Consider the following 23,609-nt stretch of genomic DNA (forward strand, 5'->3'; position numbering starts at 1 on the left):
GAAGGCTACCTGGGTCTGAACAAGTCCGATGCTCCGCTCAAGAGGGAGGTGCATTTTGTTATCACTATGGGAAACTGAGCATGTTTGTGTGTGTGTGTGTGTGTGTGTGCGTGTGTGTGTGTGTGTGTGTGTGTGTGTGTGTGTGTGAGAGAGAGAGATACAAAGGAGGAGAAGGAGAGGGTATGGAGAGATGGTTTCCTTGCATGAGAGAGTGAGACATGGTGAGTGCAAAGTGTCTGTCTATCTTTGTGAGGACCAACCAATAAACTATTTTAGAAATTGAGAACATTTTGGGGAAAAACATGATTTTTTAGGCTTTTTCAAATAAATCTATGAAGTCTGGACATTTGAGGAAAGTCATTATATTTTAAAAATGTGGACATGTTTAAGGAAGACATATTAGGAAAAGTATGCTTATTTAAGGAAAGGTGGGAGAATTATTTGCTGGTCCTTACTTCTTGCAAAAGCTATTTGAGTTGAGAAAGTGAAGATGTCTTAAGAAAGTCTGAATATTTAATTAAAACATCTGTCTGTGCATTTTTCAGTGGTTAGGACAATATTTTAATATTAGGACATTTTGTCTAGTCCTCACTTCTTGAAACGGCTATTTGAGTTTTCAGTTAAGACTTGGTTTTAGGGCACAGTTAGGTTTACACTGAGGGGTTAGGTCCTTGCTGGGAATATATTATATCATCGAATGTCCTCACAAGTACAGGAGTAGAACTGTGTGTGTGTGTGTGTGTGTGTGTGTGTGTGTGTGTGTGTGTGTGTGTGTGTGTGTGTGTGTGTGTGTGTGTGTGTTCTCTATGAAGTGACTTGGCTACAGAGGCCACCTGCAGGATCCACTTACAGCACAGGACAAAAGGTGTCTGGTACCAAGGAGGATGGAGGGGGTCTTTCATTCACACAGACCCTCTACGTGTGTGTGTGTGTGTGTGTGTGTGTGTGTGTGTGTGTTTGTTCCTCTGTGTCTCTGTCTGTGTGTGCATGCGTGTTTATGTTTGTGTGTGTGAATATGTGTGCCTGTGTGTGTGTGTGTGTGTGTGTGTGTGTGTGTGTGAAGAGATCTTGGCTTCTGCTCAAGTTTTGGGACAAAGGGCAGAGTGATTCTACAGGTCGTTCAGTTCATAAACTTGAAAACCAAAACGACCTCAGCCCATACGGAGGCCAACCGTCACATTCAGACCTTTCATATTTAGAGTACACCGGCTGCTACACACAGTTAACCGCCACTTTTGCATTATCACACTAACTGCATTGACTCTTAATTTAATTTATCTAACATCATTTAGATTTTATTTTATTTAGCTTTTGATTGAATTACATTTAATTTATCGAATCATTCTTAGCACTGTTCTGAAGGTTCTGTTTTTGAAAACATGCTGAAAAAGCATTTTTAGGACACGTGTTTCATTAGGATTCTGATTTTGTTGTTGCTCTTATTAATCACCTGTAGTGAATGAATCACACACACACACACACACACACAAACAAGCACGCACGCACGCATGCACGCGCACTAACTAAAAGCTGCCTAGTTGTACATGAAAAATGCAATTATTAAGTATTCTGACCAAATAGGGAGTTTCATTTTGCTCATATTACTCACCTGTAGTTCCTGTGTGCTGTTGCTTCGTTCCATCTCCGACAGTAGAACGTCTGCAGCATCCAGCCAAACCTTAATAAAAATAATAATAATATATTTTATCTGCATTGCACTTTATATTACGAGAATATTAAAGTGACACAGAGAAGTAAAATAAATAAAATCAAAACAAATCAATGAGAATAAAATAATTAAAAACTATTAAAATGAGAAAGACAGTTTAGCCAAACCTTCACGCCATGAAGGTCCTCACGAAGCTTCTCTCTCTCCTCCAGCTCCAACCGGGCTGATTCCAAACCCTCCCTGCTGCTATGTGCCACACTGCCAACACACACACACACACACACACACGATTAATAGGCTATATATATATATTTTTTTATATATTTTTTGGACAGAGGTGAAATGGGGCAGAGAGGGGAAGACATGCAGAGAACGACCCGGGCGGGATTTGAACCCAGGTCTGCTGTAGGGCCTGGGCCCGTGGGGGACGCCATTACCCACTGCACCACGGTGGGCAATAATTTAAGGCGAGACGCGGCAGGTAAAAGCATTGTGTTTTCAAGAAATTGGTGAATTTTGCTATTTCTGGCTATTTTGCTTCCAGAACATGTCTTCTTACATATATAAAAAAGGTCCAAAATGTACATTCAGGTATTTATTTGACTAAACCTTGTCTGTTTGCGTTTGTAAATTTCTCCTATACGATCATCTTTACCGACCATTATCTCAACATTCAGGGTTTTTTTTCCAATACTTTTTTTAGGTACTAGTTTAGGTGCAAAAACAAATTAAAACTAAAATGTCTCCAGCCACTTCTATTATTATAAACTACTCATCAACCCCCCTCTCACCTGTTGTATGCTAATAGTGTGTTTGGAAATAAAACATTGTCTGAATTCTCTCAGATGTTATAACAGTGGAAATCATTACAAACAGGAGTCATTATTGATTTATTATAATAAACATCTCCATCCAGGTTTGTAAACACTATCTCACCTGTTGTATTGCGCCTGCATCAGCTGCAGTTGTTGACACAGTGGGACAGCGGGCGCCTGTTCTAGATGAGCCGGTACCCCCAGCATCCTGGCAGAGCGCAGTTCTAGCGCTGAGAGGGCTCTGTGCTCACAGTCCAGTCTGTCCTGGTACTGCTCCCAGGTCTGCAGAAGGTCTGTCAGCTCCTCTGTGGAACCTCTAACATGAGAACTGTCTGGAAGCTCTGTCTGCACCTGCTCCAACACTACAGAGGCCTTCTCCACCTGAGGGAATAGGCCAAGCACAGTTAGGCATGTTTTCAAGGTATTACAAGTTTTCATGGACTTAATGTGTGTGATAGTAAAACATAAATATGAGCTGACAAATGTATGAAGGATGAAACAGAAGTAGCATTTGCACGATTAGGTTCTTTGTCTAATTCATAATCATCAGAGGAAAAATATCTATGATCTCAAAGACTACAAAGGCCTTCTCCACCCGAGGGGATTGGCCAAGCACTAAGTATTTTTATTTTTGTATTTCTCCTTCATTTATACAGGCAAGTCATTAACAATGGCGGCATCTAGTGGTGATATTCTAGATTGCAACGCTCCCTCCCTTTGGGAAAATGCACAGAGGCTATGGTGGCCTTCAAGGACAAGAAGCTAGTTACTACAGATGTCAACAGTCCACCACTGCCCCAAGTCTTTCCACAATATCAAGTGATGAGGTGAAGATGTATTTAGTTATTTATTCTATAGTACTTCTTCTTCTTCTTGGTCTTCCAACAGGTGCATTTCCCCAGGACGCCCACTATATATAAAACAGACTAAATTTACTGTATAATTTTTACTTACACTGGAGGTGATTTCAGCCCATTGTTCGATCCTCTGTTTAGTGCGCGTTGTCATCTGAGTTGTGCAGCGACGGAGTCTTGAAACCCGCTTCCAGACGGCGGTGACCGCAGCCTCTCTGCCTCCACGACAGCTCTGCTCTGAGCACCACTCACTCAGATCATCCAGAAGCCTCTGAAGGGACTCAACCTCCTTAGACAGACTCTGCAAGTTTGAAAAATGTCCATAAAATAAGCAAGGCTATGTAATTTTATTTTTATATATAGAAATGTTAAATTCATTGATATAATATAGTCAAGTTATTGTAAATAAGAAACTGTTCTTAATGTTTTATCTGGAAAAAAAAGTTTAAAAAAAAGCATTTTTTTATAAATAGTAGAGTTTAGACACAAGGCTATTTGGAATGCTTTACAGGGGCATAAAAATACATAAAAAACATACGACATAAAATATTGAAATTGCATTGCAGGCGTTCAAAAATGTTTGACTGGTAGTGTTTATGTGAAAAAAATTAACAACAGTGATCAACTTTTCAATGAAGATTGCATTTTAAAAAGAGAACAAAATTAACAATTGCAAACAACAGCATCAGCTAGGAATAATTGTCTTGAATACATTTTTGTTCACACCTTCTGACATGACTTTTGATTTTAAGCCAAACCAAGTGGTGAAAAATTCCAGTCTTAAAGCAGTGATCCACAAAGATTATTCAGATTCATAAATACATACACAGAGCTTGTCTTGCTGGTCAATGCAGTCGCTGAGACAGGTGACCTTCTGACGGATGACCTGTAGAAGGATGTTCTCTGTTCTCTTCACGTTCTGCATGATCTCATCCTGACTCCTGCTGAATCTCCTGTGATTCTCTGCACACCTGAAATACAGAAATATTAATCTATTAATGTCCAATACAAAGGAAACTGTCCACACACACACACACACACACACACACACACACACACACACACACACACACACACACACACACACACACACACACACACACACACACACACACACACACACACACACACACACACACACACACACACACACACACACACACACACACACACACACACACACACACACACACACACAGGAAACTATTGCTTCTACTCATAGACATAAAGAAGTTTGATTGCACATAATTAACGGGTTGTCTAATGTCTATGGTTGGTCTTATAGTCTCTTCAAGGTAGTATGTCTTTTTTACGCAAGTTTTTTGGATATTGGCTTTTGTTTCTCTAAATAAAATACATATAGGTGATAATTATACTGATTTTTCTTCTAACCTCAGTGTGTGTGTAACACTGTCATATAGAAATCTGATCTTGGATCCGTGTTAAATATATTTTTAATGTACAAAACATGTAGTGGTGTAGACATGCTGGATTGCTTCTAGCATAGGACGTCCATGTTAATATTTGCCTTATTTTTGTTGATACAAGTATCAAATTAATCAATCAATCATGGTGTGAATGTCGATAGTTAGCCTGCTATCGGTGTATGAATGTGTGTGTGAATGGTAACGTGTGAATGGGAACAGGTCTCCCTTGAAAAAGAGTCTCCGGTCTCAATGGGATTTACCTGTATAAATAAAGGTTAAAACAAAAAAATCTGACTTCCATCTTTGAGCCTATATTACCTGCTGAGACCTTCCAGTTGTACGTGGCCCTTTGCCTGGAGAGTTGACATCCGGACCAGCAGTTGACTCAGAATATTCTCCTGAAGTTGCTCCACCTTCTGTGGGCACAGGTACGGATGTAGGGCCACCTGGGTCTGGAGCTTCTCCACATGGACCTGGAACTGCTGCTGTAGTGAAGCCAGGGCCTGCTGCGTCTCGTCCAGCCGCTCAGAGCAGAGTCCGGCCGAGCCCTGTGGAGGCTGCAGAGAAACCTCGATTTCCCTCAGGAAGCCAACCGCTTGTCTGACAGCGAACGTGTAGCCTCGCAGAGACTTCCTGGCCTGGGAGATGTTCTCCTGGAATATAAGAAACACAATTTCTTAAATACAAACACTTATAGGAGGAGTTTCTTTCAGCAGGCCATCACTGTTAAACCAGACTGACAATGTTACATAGCCCACCACCCAGTGACCACCCAATCATTATTATAATCTTGCACTTCATATAGTTGAATTACAGCCGGACTCGTACACAAGAATTTCACTACGCATTGCCCAGTGCAATTGTGTATGTGACAAATAATAAAACTAACTAACTAACTAACTTGTAATTTTAGGGCTATACAATTGTGTACTGCATTCACTTGGAAAGAAAAATGTTCTGCTGTGTTTCTGAATTAACAACCTGTTATCTTGTAATTCCAAGAAAAGCATCCATTAGAAAAATTACTTTATGCTTAGTTTTTACGACTTAACAATGATCTATAGAACTTAAAGACACAATTTTATCAGATTTATTCTCTCTTTGAAATTACGAAAAGTAAGTCCCAAAAAAACAGAGCAGATGTATAGTTCAAATTACTTGGAATTATGAATTAATCGCTTAAGAAAACAGCAGTTAAAAAAATAATTTAAATCAGAAAACAATATGGGAAAAAATTCAACTTGCCATTTTTGAGTCACATTCACTGAGGACGGCTTTCTTCTTGTCCATCAGATCTTGGAATTGTCTGTCTTCTTTGCTTCCTTTCTTCTGCTCCAGAACCTGCAGCGCTCTCATCCTTGACTCCACCATATTCTTCAAAGACATAATTCTCCGATATTCACTGTCAATCGCTGCATCGTTTGGCTCCAGCACAGACGGTTTCTGTAGCTCCTGCTTGGTCTTCCAGAGGAATGCTTGAGAAGCTTCCCTCTCCAAGTCCAGGTCCAAATCCTTCAGGACGTCCCGTTCGATGATGCTGAGGTTATTGTTGAGCGTCATCTCCAAAATGTCGAGACTTTCCTCATTTTGTTTAAGCCTCTCTTGCTCTACTCTCAGCTGTGAAGGGTACAGGTCAGCTGAGATTATCTGGAGGTTATAGTTAGCCTCCTGTGTCAAATATTTTGTCAGTGGAAACTTGGCAAGAAGGGTCTGACATAGTTTGTACTTCTCCTCCAAAGCCCTACTGTCTTCTTTGGTCAAAGGAACTTGCTCCTTAACGCTCTCCCTGAGGTCCTCCACACACTGCCTCATATTCAGGTACCTCTCTTGATCTTTTGCCTTCAAGTCCAGGGTGACCATTTTGCTGCAAAGTTCAGATATGACTCCGTGAAGTTCCCTTGTCTTTTCCTGGGGAATCCATGGTTGCAGAAGGTCCAGTTGGGACTTGTGCTCCAGAATCATGTGTTTGTAAGGCTCCAACGCTAGCACAGTCTCTATTGTGATCGGGTACCTGTGTCGACTCAAATCTAATAACATCTGCCTCAGCCTTTTTTCAATTGTATCCACATTTTTCTTGCTTGAATCTACAGTCTGAGTGAGTTCGTCCAGCTCCTTTTTGTTGGCCTTCTCGTAGCTGCTGATTGCTTTGATGTCTTCCTGGAAGTCGGTAAGCTTGTCAAAAAGCTGACAATTCTCCGTGATGCTTAGTTCCGGGGCCATGTCTTTACTCTTCATTAAAAGCACCTCACAGACAGCTGCTTGCTTCTCAGCCTCACCCACGGTCTCTTGGATTTGCCGAACTCTGCGATCGAGCTCAGTGGGGCTTCGGAGCTCCTCATCTAGACTTCTTGAGGCCTCTCTAAGCAAGTGAGCCACAAACCAAGATTCTAAGTCCGCAATCTGTTCTGAAAGCTTTTCTCTGGTCTGTAGTCCTGACTCGGTCTCTCTCACTGCCTTGGCTAGCTTCTCAGTGGTCGATTTTGAGAGTTCTTCCAGGGATTCCAGAGATGTTCTCACCATGGGAACCTCCTCAGCTTGGTCCAACTGTGGAATAAACTCTGTCACCTCCTCCACCAGTGACTCCAGTTGGACTTGCTTTGCCATGACCTCAGACTGCATCTTCTTTAGATCTCTGAGCTGCCTATGCACCTCTTCAGGCATTAGAGCTACCCTCTTCCTCCTGCCTTCGATGTCACTCTCTGTCTGCTTGGCCCATGCAAGACCATCCCTCATCACCACAATGATTTTTTCCATGATGGGGTTGCTGCTGTTTTGAGTTTGAGAAGATACAAGTTCTTCCGTGCGGCCAAGTTGGTCTTTGACTTTTTGAAGCCCTTGATGTATCTCTTTAGTTTCCTTTTCCCATCGAGAGCTGAGGAGTACGGCCTCCGACATCTGCTGCAAATGAAGATATTCTTGCTGGGCAGCTTTAACTTTAGCATTAGCCTCCATTAGCTGCTGCGCCTTTGAGCAATTCCACTGACTAACAGAAGGAGACTTGGCTTCAAGGTCTTTGCCGAGTGTCTCCAAATGCTCCTGAACACCTGATATCGCAGACAGAAGGCCCGTGGTCACTTGAGAATGGACTTTTGTGTGATACAAGGTCCTCTCAGTAGATCTTTCCAAGCCCCTCCACTTGTTTTGCAGGTTATTCTGCTCAGTTTGTGCGGTTGCTCGCTGAAGCCGGCTGAGGTGGGGGCATAGCTTGACGTGGGTCACAAGCAACTTCCCAAGGACTGTTCGGTTCTCCTCCATACTGATCTGTAAGGCGCTTAAACGCTCTGCCTCCTTGGAGCTGCTCTCTTCTGGCGACCTGAAAGAAAAACAGTTGAGTTTTTTTTAGTTTGGTACGTTATGTCATCGTTTGGCACTTTTTTGGCACTTCATGACTTTAAGACCTTGTGGTTAACTTTTACTCTACTACTTGCACTTTATGCCCAGGTTTGTGTACATGCTCTGGTGTTTTATGTCTGTTGTTGTCCTGTACTGTTCGTATGTTTTAAACCACTACCCCCTTGTTGTAAACCAATTTGCCCTCTTGAGACACTAATAAAGACATCGAACCTTGAACCTTGATCTTGAACACAACACTTATTCAACAATATTTTTTTGTTTTGACAGTATCGATTGAAATTATATCAATCAAGAGTTCTGTGTAGCTGATCCAACTGTATCGGTTATTTACATTCAATTATGCATCATATTAAAGAGTAATATAAATTGCAATCTCCAAGTAAGCAAAAAATTAAATGAAAACCATGGATGACAACTCACATTCTAACAGCGTCCAGTTCTGTGGTTAGTTTCTCCAGTGTGGTCGTTGCTTCTTGGGCTTGTCTGCTGTAGTCGGTCAACACCTGCAGTTGGGCCTCTTTGCTCTGGATGACAGCGGTTGTATCCTGAACGGCAGCTGTCCACTGGTCCTCCACAAGCTCCAGAGCATCACTGTTCTTAGCATCAGATTCTCTCAGCTGGGAGAGCAGTAACACCTGTGCCTCAGCAGCTTCTTTGCACTCCTGTACTCAGCAAGCCAAAGTAAACACAGACAGTTATATAAATTAAGCTTTATGGGAATAGCTAACCACAAGTTTTTTTGTGAATAACCCTATTATTATTATATAATATAATATAATACAATATTATAATTTGTATATGTTTGGCACAAGTAAAAAAAAAAGAAAAAAAATAGTGAATTACTATGAGTGAGTGGAGTGCTTTTTGCAAAACTTTATTGTACGGCCAAAGGATGCTTTTTTAAAATATTGACCTCTGGAACAAGCTGGTACAGTTATGCATTGGCATTATGGTCACTATTATTCTCGCTTATCAGGCCGCCATTGTAATAAGAAATATTCTTAATGAATTGCCTGTACAAATAAGGCGAAATAAATGAAAATATGTTTTCCAAGCTACTGTCCAACTTCACCAGTATAAAATGACACTGCTGCCATAACTTATTTTTTTAATTTCTGTAATGAATCATTTAATTTTAATTTTCCTTTATTTAACCTTGAAAGATTAATTGAGGGGTGATGTCCCTCTTTTACAATGACGTCAAGTTTTACAAATACACAATATACTACAACGAGAAAAAAACTATTAAAACATTCCGAAAATGGAGAAGAAGAACATTGCTTAGACAAAGCAGTTACAGTCTATGTGGGGCAGATTAAAAACAATAAATCTAAATTTGTTAAAAGATATTAATGTATCTATTTTTATTTTAAGTTGTAAATTGTTCCAGGAGTCAGGGGCACAAAAGCTAAAAGCTGTTTTACCAAGCTCAGATCTGGCGTAAGGAACATATAACATGAGCATGTTCATGCACGCTGCCATTTTGTACCTGAGCCTCCTCCAGCTGCTGGGCCATGGCCGTTGGGTTGAGCTCCGCTGGAAGGTTCTTGCAGCTCAGGACTTTAGAAACCAGCCGACTCAGACGATTTTCCAGATCAGCGGTGGATGTCATCAGAGCCTCTGGAGCATCTTCCTCTGGTTTGCCCTTAAAACACAGAAACACACCAGAGGGTCAACATTTCGGTTTTATATATATATTGTTTTATTCCTTGTTATTTGTCTCTCTAAAATAAGGACGCTAGTACCATGAAATTACCAGGTATTTCCTTTTTCAACATTATTTTTGACAATTCTGTATTTGTTGATATACAGTGGAAAGCAACTAGATTTAAACCAACAATTCTGAAAATACATGCACATCAAACCAGTATTCTCATAAAGTATGTATTGCAGTTATAGTTACTATGTGTAGGAATAAGACATTTCTAACTATGGTGACACCTAGTGGTAGATTCACGCAGTAATTATAATACCTCAATGAGTTGACTGTCTGGTCCTGTCTCTGCTTGTTGCTGTATTTCTGTGAAGATCTTCCTCATGGCTGATCCCTCTGGCTCCTCCAGAACAAGTTTCTCAGTCGTCACAACAATAGCTTCTGATTGGGATTTGTTTTCCTGATAGGGGAATCCTTCCGCCACCATTACTCCACCCATCATTATATCAGATGAGGATTTCAGCACTGCCTGCAGCGATGCTGGTGATGACTTGTCCTCTTTGTTCACCTGCTCACATTGCGAACACACAAATATAATGTGGTTGTTATAGGCTAAAACCCACAGAAAAATTAAATACAAATTTAAATAAAATACGTAATGTTCTGTTAACCGTGTTGTAGAGACCCACAGTGAAATACATATATGAAGTCTATTAAAAAATAAATATGAAATAAAAAATTACAAAACAGATTGTTGTTAGAATTTTAACCCGCGAATTAGGTTTGCTAAGAAAAAATATTAATAAATGAAATTTCCACAGTTTTTTTCACAGCAAGAACATTAAAGGGTTAACACAACTACATACTGTACAAAAAGGAGGGGTCAAAAACAACTTAAAAATACTAATCCCAAATGTGACAATGTGTGTGTCTGCAGATGTGTGCCCTCCATGTCTTACCTGTGTTGAATCTGTACTCTGAGGCCTCATTTCTTCAGTCTTGTACACTGGAACACTTTGTATCTCGACTTTGAATATATTTTCCCTTTCCTCTTCCTGAATTGTCTTCTTCACATCCTCCTTCTGTTCTGCTTTATTACTGTCCTTTGCATCTGTTGTTTTAACCTCTGTTTGGGCTCCAGGAATCACACTGGATTCAGACAGAGATTCAGTAAAGCTTTCTCGCACTTCCACCCTTGTCATCTTGATTGCAGACTTGTCAATGGCTGTACCATCCTTGATTTCTTGAAGTGTCTCGACCCGGACACTTGATTCCATGCTTGGTTCCTTTTCTGTTGTAACAGTTTTGAATTCATGTACCTTCATGGAGACCGTTTTGTATTCGTGTACTTTCATGGATGTTTCTCCCTTTTTAACAGACTTTTCCTCTAAGCTTGCCGGTACATTCCAATCCTTGACCTCTTTCTGTCTTTCCTCTGTGGTCTTAAATAATGCTTGCTGAGTAACACTTTGACTTGGTTTTGATATGTCTTGAGATTCACATGATGTCCTTAGAGCATGTCGCTGATCAGGTGTCATTGCTTCAGAGTTATGTCTAGCTAATAGTTTATCAATTACTGTTTCAGATTGGACACTTGCTTGATCCTCACCAATCTTTGGCGCCTTTGCTATCACAACAGATGTGATTTCTTGCTCCTTCTGGGGTTTTTCTTGAATGAGTTTCATGCCCTCTAGCGTTACCATTGTTTGGCTTGGTTTGGCAGTGTCTTGCAGAGATAAGCTAATTTCTGCAAGTGTTGTACCTGCTTCACTTGGCTGCACTGTCGTACTAGCAACAGCAGTGGGTTGAGAGGAGTCACTCTGAGACACTTTCTCTGTACTAATTTCTTGCACTTCCACTCTTGTCTTAACTGTGGCTTTCCTTGGCTTAACATCAGGAGTTGTCTCATCTTCCGTTTTGGCTGCCATTTCTCCTGTCTGAACTATATCTACCATTGAGTCTTTAGATAATTTGATAAAAGTGATACTCTCATCAAGAGTAGTCGGTTTATCTATTTGGAAAACATGCACTTCAGGCTTCATGTGGATTTTCTCCATCCTGACAGACTTCTCATCAATGCACTTGTCTGTAATGTTCACACCCTGCGATGACACTTTAGGAGCCCCTTCTTGAACCCCTTGTTCCTTCACCTCCGTGGGCTTAGCCTGTGCAATTTTCAAGAGCCCCATCTCAGTTGTGCTTGGTTTCACTACGTCTTGATCATATAAGCCTATTTCTATGAATTCTGTCTCATTTGGTTGCAGTGATTTAGACGCAGAAGAGATGGGTTGAACAGAGTCCCTAAGAACAACTTTGTCTTGACTGTCAATACTGCTTTCTTTCAGACTAGGCGGCATACCTAGTTGTACAATGCGCACTTCAGGTCCTGTGTGAATTTGCTTTATGATAACAGATTTTTCATCCAGGGTCTTTGGTGCAACATCCATGCCAGCTGTTGACAGTGTAGGGCGCTGATCTTGGACAACAATTTCCAAGAAACCTGTGGGTTTTTCCTGTGTGGTTTTGATGATTTCGATTTGCGTTTCAGTTACATTTAACTGTCCGGTTTGGCTTGGTTTTACTTGATCTTGCTTAGATACTCTTACGTCTACAAATTCTGTCCATGCCTTGTCTTGACTCAAAGCTTCAGAAGCAGGAGAGGGTTGGGCAGAACTTCCTTCTCGCATTTCTATTGTAGTCATCTTTACTGCGGCCTTTTTTGGCTTTACATCAGCAGGAGTCATATCTTTGTTTTCTGGCACTTTTTGGATACTTGTTTGAACTGTATCTATCCTTTTTGAGCTTGGGACAGATGTGTTTTCCCCTTCCTGACTGGTCTGTATATCTAGCTGTAGAATGCGCACTTCAGAGCCCAGGGGAATTTTCTCAACCAACTTCTCATCCAGGCTTTTGGGCGAATCAGCAACTCCCAGTGTCAACACTTTACCATGCTCTACTTTGACACCATGTTCCTTGTCCTCTTTGGGTCTATCCTGTGTGGTCTCTGAGAGCTTCTGCTGACTCACTGTTCCACTTGGTTTTATTATCTCTTGCTTAGATGAGCTTATTAGTGAAAACTCTGTCTCTGTCCTTTGAGGGTGCATCTCTGAGGTATACTGAGTTGAGTCCCTTTCAGCCTTAGTCTCTGGTTTCATCTCACATATCTGGGTGACTCCCTTCTCAGGAACATCTAGCACCAGATATCTCTTCTGAATCTCAGCTGTCTTTTCAATCTCAGTTGTAGTTGTTGTGACCACCTCTGGAGTTGAAAATGGCTTCTGGCTATCAGGACCTTCCTTGGTCTTTGTCGACTCTGTGGTTGTAAGTTCTTGGGAAAGTTTCTGACCCTTCGACTTTCTTTCGGTTGGTGTAAGCTTATCTTTCTCCACAACAATAGTTTTAGTTGATCCCTTGACCCCATCTGTAGTTGAAGGCTTTTGATCAACTTCTTTCTTAATTTGTTCAGGCTTCACATCAGGTGATATGACATGGGTAACGGATGTCTCGGAAGTTGCGGAAAAGTCACCACTCTTTGACTTTCTTCTGGGTGGTACAATATTTGTTTCTTCAATAACAACACTTTTAATTTGAACATTGGAAGTCAAAGAATATGTCTGACCATCAGGCTCTCCCTTTGGCTGAGGTGCCTTAGGGTCAGCAAGTTGAAGAGGGAGTTCAGCACCCTTTGACTTTCTCTTGGGTGGTTGAACCTTACTTTGTTCCACAACCGCAGTTTCAGCTTGCACTTGAAACTCTTGGGTTTTGGGGCGATTTCCAGAATTCTGCTCTGTTTCCTTAGGCTCCACACCAGTCATTTTACCAAGTGGAGATACTGACTCTGGGACTGTGGAAACATCAAGACCCGTTAACATCCTATGCGTTGGCATGAAAGGATCTGATACATCTAGAATAATGGTTGCTATTTTCTTTGTTTCTTCCACATAAGAGCCAGGGTGCACTATGGAGCTCAATAAAGCCTTCTGGATGTCAGGCTCTTGCTTGGTGTCCGTCACTTCCTTGGTAGTTAGTTCCAGGGTGGACTTTGGACCCTTATATCTTCTTTTGGTTGGATAAATCCTATTTTCTTTGACAGCACTTGTTTCAGTTGATTCTGAGACTGCCTCTGGAGTTGAAGACACCTTCTGGCTCTGCGGCTCTTCCTGGGTCTTCAGCAGTTCTTGAGAAAGTTCAATACCCATTGGCTCTCCTTTGGTAGGTGAAACAACAGTACTTTTCGTTGTGGTTGTTGTTGTAACCACGAGCACAGGTGAAGTTGGCTTCTGAGTGCCAGCCTCTTCCTTGGTCTTTATCACCTCTGTCGTACTAAGTTCTTCGGAAAGTTTCAGACCCTTTGGCTTTCTCTTGGTTGGCGAAATCTGGCCTTTTTCCACAACAGTAGTTTCGGTAATCTTAGTTGTTGTAGTGACCACCTCCTGAGTTGATGCTGGTTTCTTACTCTCATACTCCTCCTTGGTCTTTGGCAATTCTCGGGAAAGTTCAGGAACCGTTGACTGTCCTTTTGTAGGTGAAACCTTTCCTTTTTCTACAACAGTACTTGCAGTTGTTGCTGTCATTACCTCAGGAGTTGAAGAAGGCTTTTGGCTGTCCAGCTCAACCTTGGTCTTTGTGTGTTCTGGGGAAGATTTCCGATCCTTTGATTTTCTTTTGGTTGGTGAAACCGTATCTTTCCCCAAAACAGTAGTTCCAGTAATCTCAGTTGTTGTCGTCGTTGTTGTTGTTGTTAACACTTCAGCAGTTGAAGATGACTTCTGAGTGATAGGTCCTTCCTTTGTCTTTGTCGGTTGTGTGGGAGGTTCAATAACCATTGACTTGCCTTTGGTTGGGGAGACCTGTCCTTTTTCCACAACAGTAGTTTCAGCAATCTCCATTTTTGCTGTCACTACATCTTGAGTTGAAGTTGGTATCACAGCGCCTGGATCTTTCTTGGTCTGCTCTGGGGAAGGCTTCCGACCCTTTGACCTTCTTTTGGTTGGTGAAACTGGTTCTTTACCCTCAACAGTAGTTGTTGCTGTGAGTGCCTCTGAGGGTGAAGACATCTTCTGGCTTTCTGGATCTACCTTGGTCTTAGGCAGTTCTTTGGTAGGTGAAACAACAGTGATTTCAGTTTTTGCCGTGACCACCTCCTGAGTTGAAGAAGGCTTCTGACTGTCAGACACCTCCTTGGCTTTTGGTAATTCTGGGGAAAGTTTCCGATCCTTCCGTTTGGTTGGTGTAACCTGGCCCTTTTCCAAAACAGTAGATGTAGTAATTTCTGTTTTTGCCATTACCACCTGTGTAGTGGAAGAAGGCTTCTGACTGTCAGGCGTCTCCTTGGTCTTTTGCAGTTCTGACGAGATTTCAATAACTGTAGATTGTCCTTTAGTTGGGGAGACCTGTCCCTTTTCCATAACAGTAGTTTCAGTAATCTCTGTTTTTGCTGTCACTACCTGTGTAGTTGAAGAAGGCTTTTGGCTGGCCAGTTCTTCCTTGGTCTTGGTCTGTTCTGGGGAAGATTTCCGTCCCTTTGACTTCCGTTCGGTTGGTGAAACCATATCTTTATCCTCAACTGTAGTTTTAGTTATCTCACTTGATACTGTCACCACTTCCGAAGTTGAAGACACCTTCTGACTTCCAGACACCTCCTTAGTCTTTGCCAGTGTTGGGGAAAGCTCAAGAACCTTTGGCATTACTTTGGTAGGGGAGACCTGTCCCTTTTCAACAACAGTAGTTTCAGTCATCTCCGTTTTTGCTGTGACCACCTGTGTAGTTGAAGATGGCTTTTGGCTGGCCAGTTCTTCCTTGGTCTTTGTCTGTTCTGGGGAAGGTTTCCGACCCTTTGACTTCCTTTCGGTTGGTGAAACTTTTTCCTTTTCCACAACAGTAGTTTCAGTAATCTCAGTTGTTGTTCTCACTTCTTCCGAAGTTGAAGATGGCTTTTGGCTATCAGGCTGGGTCTTGATCTGTTCTAGGGAAGTTTTCTGATCCGTTCTTTTGGTAGGTGAAACCTGTCCCTTTTCCACAACAGCAGTTTCAGTCATGTCCGTTTTTGCTGTGACCACCTGTGTAGTTGAAGAAGACTTTTGGCTGTCCAGTTCTTCCTTGGTCCTTGTCTGTTCTGGGGAAGGTTTTCGTCCCTTTGACTTTCTTTCGGTTGGTGAAACTTTTTCCTTTTCCACAACAGTAGTTTCAGTAATCTCAGTTGTTGTTGTCACTACTTCCGAAGTTGAAGACACCTTCTGACTTCCAGACACCTCCTTAGTCTTTGCCAGTGTTGGGGAAAGCTCAAGAACCTTTGGCATTACTTTGGTAGGGGAGACCTGTCCCTTTTCCACAACAGTAGTTTCCCTAATCTCAGTTGTTACTGTCACCACCTCCGAAGTAGAGGATGGCTTCTGACTGTCAGACTCCATCTTGGTTTTTGGCAGTTCTTTGGTAGTTGAAACTTTTCCTTTTTCGACAGCAGTAGTCACAGTTGTTGCTGTGGCCTTTTCTGTAATTGAAGAAGGCTTTTGACTATCTGGCCCTTCTACGGTCTTTGTCGTCTCTGTGGTAGTTGGTTCTGGGGAAAGTTTCAGACCCTTTGACTTTCTTTTGGTTGGTGATAGCTTACCCATCTCCACAACAGTACTTTGAGTTGATTCTGTGACCACATCAGGAATAGAAGACTTTCGATCGTCGCTAACTTCTTTCTTAATTTGTTCAGGCTTCGCATCCGGTGAAATCACTTGGGTAACTGCCTCGGAAGTTGTGGAATTTTCACCATTCTTTGCCTTTCTTCTGGGTGGTACAATAGTTGGCTTAATCTGGAGTGATTCAAGGACATGCTCAGTTACCTTTTGGATCAGAACAGGTTCCGGAACAGCAGGTTTAATTTTGTCAGCCTCAACGGGCTCAGTTGTGATAACGAGCTCCGTGCTTCTGAACTGTGCCTCTTCAGAAGTGGTCAAACTTTGGGCTGTTGCCAACGCACACATCATACTCTTGTATTGAGATTTTGTTTCTGTAATTTCAACAGTTAATTTTGTGTCTTCCATCACCGCTGTCTCAGTAGACCTTAATGCTTTAGCCTCAGCTTCCGGCAGCTGTATTATTTTTTTCTCAGGTGAGCGCTTGTTTTTTCTTGGTGGTGCCACTATAGGTGTCTTTGTCTCCTCTTGATTACCACGAGGGACATCAGGCAGCTTTTTCTTTCTCTTTTCACCAAGTTCCTTGAATGAAAGGATACAAATTTGCATCAGTTACCTCAGTGTTACGTATCTGTATCCTGAATAAATCATGCAGTATTTAATGAATGACATCAGATAAATAAATATTTTTAACTTGAGTTAAATACCTTCAAGCTTTTGGTGAGAGAAGCCTTATGGTTTTCTGCTTCTTTGAGAGTAGCTGATCCGTCTTTCTCCAGTTTTTCAAACAGGACTGGCATCAGGCAGTCGGTTAGAAACGTCTTCTGAGAAAGCGCCTCTCGCAGGCCGACCTGCAGCTTTTCTCCTTCTTCAAAACTCTCCTAAAACCAAAAGATAAGAATGTTAAAAGTGTTTGTCGAAATAAAAAAATCGAACAAATCATACATTGCCACGTGAGCATAAATAAACCACTGTCAAATGTTCCATATAGTTGAAATGTTACACTCCACCAATCCCATAGCTCACCAACCTTTTCTTGAATTTTGTCTCTCAATTAAATCATATCTTCTTATATCCAATATCTACCATTTAATTGAACTAGGAACTATGACACTCATAGATGTATTAAACTTTACAAATGTTTGATTAAACACAGTATTTACTTTGGCCTAACAAAACAGTAAAAGCATAACAAGAACCTTCAAAGAAGAAATGGACTCAGATGGTTTCTGCTGGTTCCACTCCTGAAGACCGTGGAGACAGTCCATCACATAGCGAGTTGTGTTTGTAGAGCAGGTGCCCTGATGCTCACTCATTCTGGACTTAAGGCTGTAGGCAATAATTGGAAAACGATTATTGTAAACACACAACATTTTGCATGGTATCTGCATGTAATATACTAGATACGATTGATTCAGCATACAACAGTTTGCAAGGGTGTGCCCGTGAGCTATCCAATAAAGCAATAAAAAGCCAAATAAATTATCTTTAAAACGGTTTGCAAGTGAAACAACTGCAAGCACAAGAACATATTAAAAATATTATATTGCTTTTTTTCAAGATTAGATCAACTGTAATCTTTGGACATTTCAGGTTATAAATCAGGAGAACTATGTCTTTCAATGTCATTAATCAGGATCAGCATGACCCACAAAGGCATGTTGGTTGTATGTTAGAATAATTGAAAGCTAAATTGACGTAGACGGATGCCAGCTGAGACTTTTTCATGTAGAATTTTTTTAAATAGGTCATATACAGTTTAACAAGCCCAAGTGGTGAAGTGGACAGATTTTACTTAAACACGATTATATGAATCGTTTTCCAATGTTAAGTGTTTATCAAATATAGTGGTGCTAGCTGTCTTATGAACTGTGTAACAATTAGGGTCATCATTTATCTGACAATGATCTACTACAGCTCTGGAAAAAATTAAGAGACCAGATTTTTCTTCAACCTTCATCTCTACATTACTTATTGAAAATGCTCTTAATCATAATATTTTTATTGTGAATTTGGTAGAAATGTTGTCAGTAGTTTATATCATAAAACCAAAGGGTTTGTTCTACTCAAACATATGCTTATAAATAGTGAAACGAGAGACACTGAACATTTGGAGTGGTCTCTTAATTGTTTCCAGAGCTGTATATCAAAGCTGAAATTATAACAGTTGTGAGTCAAGGTACCTGTCATTTTGCTGGCATAAGGATTCCACCATAGTGATGATTTCTGTCGGCAGCTCCGTGGCAGGTGAAGCCTTCACTTCCTTGTTAAGGTCATGAACTTTCACACCCAGATCTTGTAGAGACATATCACAGTTCTAACGAGAAGGAAGACAACAAAACCACGTAAGTAACATTCATGTCTGCAACGATGCTCTACATTAGGTTTGCTCACCTAATGTACAAAACCTTTTTCGGAAGATTTATTTACGTCAGAATTTGTGTTTTGGTTCAACAGTTTTAGAATAACTCCTTTTTTTCCAGTTCTATTGCAATTTATGCAGTTTAATGTTTTAATTTTACTCTAAACCTAAAAATCTATCATACAATTATATGAATCTACTACTTTCTGCAGTGCATTATTGTCCAAATACTGCTTCAGCTGTTGCATCAACTTTCATGGATTCATTTACTTCGATTGATGCAGAATATTTAAAAGTTGTGAACCCATTCTTTGTTCCCTTATCTCTATAAGTAGAACTCTGAAATTTAAATGATCTTTTACATTTGTGGTCACCTACACTTTTTCTTTAACCTCTAGCAAGTCTTACCTCTTATCTTTTCAGCTTATTCACTGAACTTGAAGTGCTTGAATTTCAATAACACTGGAAGAATTGGACTATTCTAACACATATGTCTAACTAGTATAAGCAAAGTGGTATACTAATTATATATAGGTAGTATACGATTTTTTTTTTATTGCTTGCATGTTCGAAAAAAAGACAATCAATCAATCAATCAATCAATCAATCAATCAATCAATCAATCAATCAATCAATCAATCAATCAATCAATCAATCAATAATATAAGTAAAGTTCTAACACACATGTCTAACTAGTTTAAGTAGTATAACAGCTAGTATAAGTAAAGTAGTAATAACCTGAAGGCTGTGCCAGTGTTGTTGTAGCTGTGTGATGTTGTTCTGTGGTTCACTGTAGCTCAGAGCTTGGTCCAGAGATCGTAGTTCCCACTGTAGCGCTGCAGCTCTTTCCTTCAGCCCGCCGGCTCTCTTCGCCTGCTGTGAGTCCAGCTCAACCAGCCGCTTCTCACAGCCCGATAGACGCGCCCTCACCTTTAATCAAGGCAAGGCAAGGCAAGTTTATTTTTATTTACATAGCACAATTCAGACACAAGGCCATTCAAAGAAGTGCTTTACAGGGGCAAGATTAAAATACATAACACACATTAGAAAAGCGAATGAATAGAAATAAAACATTTAAAAGCTAAGCAATCAATCAATCAAACTTTATTTATATACAGTAGCACTTTTCATACAAGCCAATGTAACTCAAAGTGCTTAATACAGTCATCATCCCATACCCCCTCCCACGACACACCCAGAGATAATCACACTTGCAAAAACACACACACACACACAAAAACACACACACACAAACTCTCACTCACACACACACACACACACACAAGACCACACAGACAGACACAGCCACACACACACACACACACACACACACACACACACAAGACCACACAGACAGACAGACAGACAGACAGACAGACACACACACACACACACACACACACACACACACACACACACACACACACACACACACACAAGACCACACAGACAGACAGACACACACACACACACACACACACACACACACACACACAATACCACACAGACAGACAGACAGACAGACAGACAGACACACAGACACAGACACACACACACACACACACACACACACACACACACACACACACACACACACCCTCCCACCCATCCACACACACACACACACACCCCTCTCCCCCTCCCACCCATCTATCCACCTTATTTTGGAACGCCCCGTTTTCCACTTCCGATTCTAGCGATTTTATCATGCGACTTCCGGTTCAGCGCTGCAGAGCCGCGAAAGAATGTAAACAGCGGCAAACAATGAAGCACAATTGAATCGTAGGGAAGAAATATTTGTTTACAGAAAGGTTCTAAACGTAAAAGTAGTACGTTTAGTAAGTTAAGTACTAAGCCATTTGTAATTTAGTAGTTTGTTTTCGATAAACTAGCTTACATCGCTAACATCTACACACACCGTGGTCGCATCCTCTTATTACGATGCGGCAGTCAGACGCCCGCAACGAGGATGACATGAGAAAGTGGCTAGATTACTATGGTCATATTTAGCTGTCCCTTGGAGAAGATGGAGCCATGGTGAAAAATGTCAAGAGCACTGAGTCAGTACCTTCAGAGGGGTAAAGCGGGCTGTACTAGGCTACTCCAAGTAAAGCAGCTTCAATTGAGGAAGGTAAGACAATATGATGTTTTTTTGTTTTAAACCTACAATGATTGTCAATCATACAAGGGCATATTTCTCTATTCTAAAGTGTAATCTCAAATTATATCATCTGATAATCTTTCCCAATATACAATTATGTGATTAAATTAAGTTCAAATGATCAGTTTTCTATGTTTTGTCTAACCAGAAAATAGAAATAACATGAAAAATATCGACTCATGTGAAGTAGCATAATAAATGTTTGCAGCTACTTTAGTTAAAATAGCCTCTGACAACACTACAACTTTGCGATTACTTATACAATCAATACCATTTCTATTTAAACCTAATCAAATTTAACTTGCTAACATGCTTTTTCGTGTATCACAGCACAACGAGAATGAGAATCTGCAGAATCTGGCAGAGGAAGAAAGTACATAAATGGATTTGAGGTAAGTGTGTACATCTTCTCTACATAAAAACAAAATATATCCCATTTGAAATGACTCCATACACAAAGACATTATGGCATTGGCAATACACCATGTTTAGTAGTTGCTCGCTCCGTTTAAGTGGAACACTGTGCAAGCAACTATTAAATGAGATGTACTGCCATCTCTGTGCATGGAGTCGTGTTTTACATTTACACAGTTTAATGCAACTCTTTTCCACAAAATTATTTGGAATGAAATAAGATTGACTAAATCTTACATAATCAACACATTTTAATATCAGTTCTGAGACTTATTCAGGATAATCTGTGATATTCAGTCTATTTCTATGTCACAGAAAGTACAAGTCTAATAATAACACTTTGATTCAAAGTAAGTTGTTTATTATAATATTCAGATGTCTGCCATCATTAATCAGAAATATTTAGAACTGCTGTAGGCCTACATGTATATTGATTCAACCACTCGATTGCTGCTTGACAAAAATATATTTTTTCTTTCTTCTTTTTGCACAGTGGTCAGCAGAGGAGCCATGGCTGTCGGGAAGCCCTGATGGAGTGATGAACACTGAGTACTGTTCCAAGTGTCCAGCCTTGGAGAAATCCTCTGATGTCTCAGGAAGACCACTTCAGTAATAAGATCTCAGATGTGAACATGGGGGGCATTAAAATCACAATCACATGGGCCGCATGACTATTACATGATGTGGTGGACAGTAAATAAGTTAAATTATTGAGTTCCAACTTTTTGAATGTCTGTACTATACTTGAGTATCTGCTTTTTTTGGAAACTTATGACTTTCACTTCACTATTTTTCTAAGACATAAATTTTACTTTTGAGACCACTACATTTCTGAGGCTAACAAAGTAAAACTTACTTTCAGTCTAAGAAAAGCTTTGAACTCAGCTGTGGATTGAGAGACAGCGAGATCCTCCCATGAGGCAGTTCTCCCTTTACTCACTGCCAATAAGGGCAGGGACACATTTCCTGGGAAAACCCACTGGTCCGTGTTTGTTGTTACGACAGTCACTCTTCTTTCAGGTGATTGTGCAAAATGTTGTACATTAAAATGTGTAAAGAAGTTGCTGTGTGGATTTTAGATTTTTTTTTTAATTGCAATTGGCCAGACGCTCTGTCCCTCACGTAAGGACACCAATTACAGTTCAGCGGGTACTGTAATCGGTTGCCTTACGTGAGGAACAGTGTCTGGCCTCAGCTGGTTTTCACAAAGTATAAGGAGAGTGTTATCAATACTTAGAAAAACAATTAAACTGAAAGAAGCAGAGCAGTGGCGTCTTAACATGACGGGAGGAGAGTTTACCAACAAGACATATTTTCAATTTCCAGTTGGTGTAACCCCATCCCAGCAGCAATATTGCTGGGTGTAGCTAATGATGCAAATTTCTGTACAGAAATTGTGCCAAGTCTAAAGGCTTTCTATTTTAAATATATGCTGCCTCGTATTGCAAATGAAATTCAGGCAGGCAGGTTGTCACTATATGAAATACAAGCAGCTTTGTAAAAACTAGATCTAAACCAGCTGTTCATTTCTCCCATCTTGCCCTAATGTTAAACATTCTGTTAATGTAGTTAAAATGTATTTCAAAGAAGAAAAAGTTTCCGGTAGTATGTTAACAATTGTTTGTTTTCACAAAAGCTGCTTCCAAAATTGCTTAATTAATGTAATACATTTGAGGAATTAAAACAAAATATTTATTTGTTGAATGCTGTTGAAATAAGTATGTGTTTTTAATAAACTTTGTGGCACTTTACTGTACATTTTGCATGTCTTTTGTAATAAGTACAAATTTAAAATGTTACTGTACATTTTGCATATGTCTTGTAATAAGTAAACCAATTGACATTTAACTGTACATTTCTTGGGGGAGACATGAACTGTAACTATGGTCACAAAGGGTCCAGTCCTCCTCCCACTGGGTCACAGCATCTCAGTGAGTTTGGCACATCCACATCCACAGCTCGGTGCTGGGTGTTGCATTGTCACCTAGTAAAATAGAAAATTGTATTTCATTAATGCAGCCTACAAACAAAATAATAATTTCCCCACTGTAAACAACTCTTAGATAACATGTGCATTTACTATTTCCATAATCCACAATGATTGCAAATATCTGATCTGTAGGCTACTCAGCCTGATTGTGGTCATCATAGGCCTATTCGGCCCAATCTACATTAGTAGGTAGCCTATATTATTATCTGGTTTAACTGTTAAATAAGTAAAATATGTATGTTTACATAGAATTGAATGCAGAATTAATTAGGTAACACACGTT

The 23,609-nt window shown here is 40.4% G+C and overlaps 1 protein-coding gene across 1 annotated transcript in view; it reads right to left on the bottom strand.

Annotated features, from left to right (window-relative positions):
- syne2b (spectrin repeat containing, nuclear envelope 2b) overlaps nt 1–23,609 on the bottom strand; it is a 195,717-nt gene that overhangs the window by 106,919 nt on the left and 65,189 nt on the right. The window contains exons 53-67 of the mRNA XM_080042180.1: nt 19,500–19,691; nt 18,583–18,716; nt 17,599–17,728; nt 17,107–17,280; nt 10,733–16,981; nt 10,093–10,341; nt 9,609–9,764; nt 8,540–8,781; nt 6,011–8,078; nt 5,084–5,418; nt 4,165–4,309; nt 3,439–3,639; nt 2,606–2,865; nt 1,837–1,927; nt 1,610–1,678 (exon numbers count right to left, since the gene is read on the bottom strand). Coding sequence (XP_079898306.1) covers nt 1,610–1,678; nt 1,837–1,927; nt 2,606–2,865; nt 3,439–3,639; nt 4,165–4,309; nt 5,084–5,418; nt 6,011–8,078; nt 8,540–8,781; nt 9,609–9,764; nt 10,093–10,341; nt 10,733–16,981; nt 17,107–17,280; nt 17,599–17,728; nt 18,583–18,716; nt 19,500–19,691 — 10,695 coding nt within the window. The remainder of the gene's footprint in view (nt 1–1,609; nt 1,679–1,836; nt 1,928–2,605; nt 2,866–3,438; nt 3,640–4,164; nt 4,310–5,083; nt 5,419–6,010; nt 8,079–8,539; nt 8,782–9,608; nt 9,765–10,092; nt 10,342–10,732; nt 16,982–17,106; nt 17,281–17,598; nt 17,729–18,582; nt 18,717–19,499; nt 19,692–23,609) is intronic.

Source organism: Ammodytes marinus (genome assembly GCF_949987685.1).
Source record: "Ammodytes marinus genome assembly, chromosome: 15".
Classification (NCBI taxonomy): Eukaryota; Metazoa; Chordata; class Actinopteri; order Uranoscopiformes; family Ammodytidae; genus Ammodytes; species Ammodytes marinus.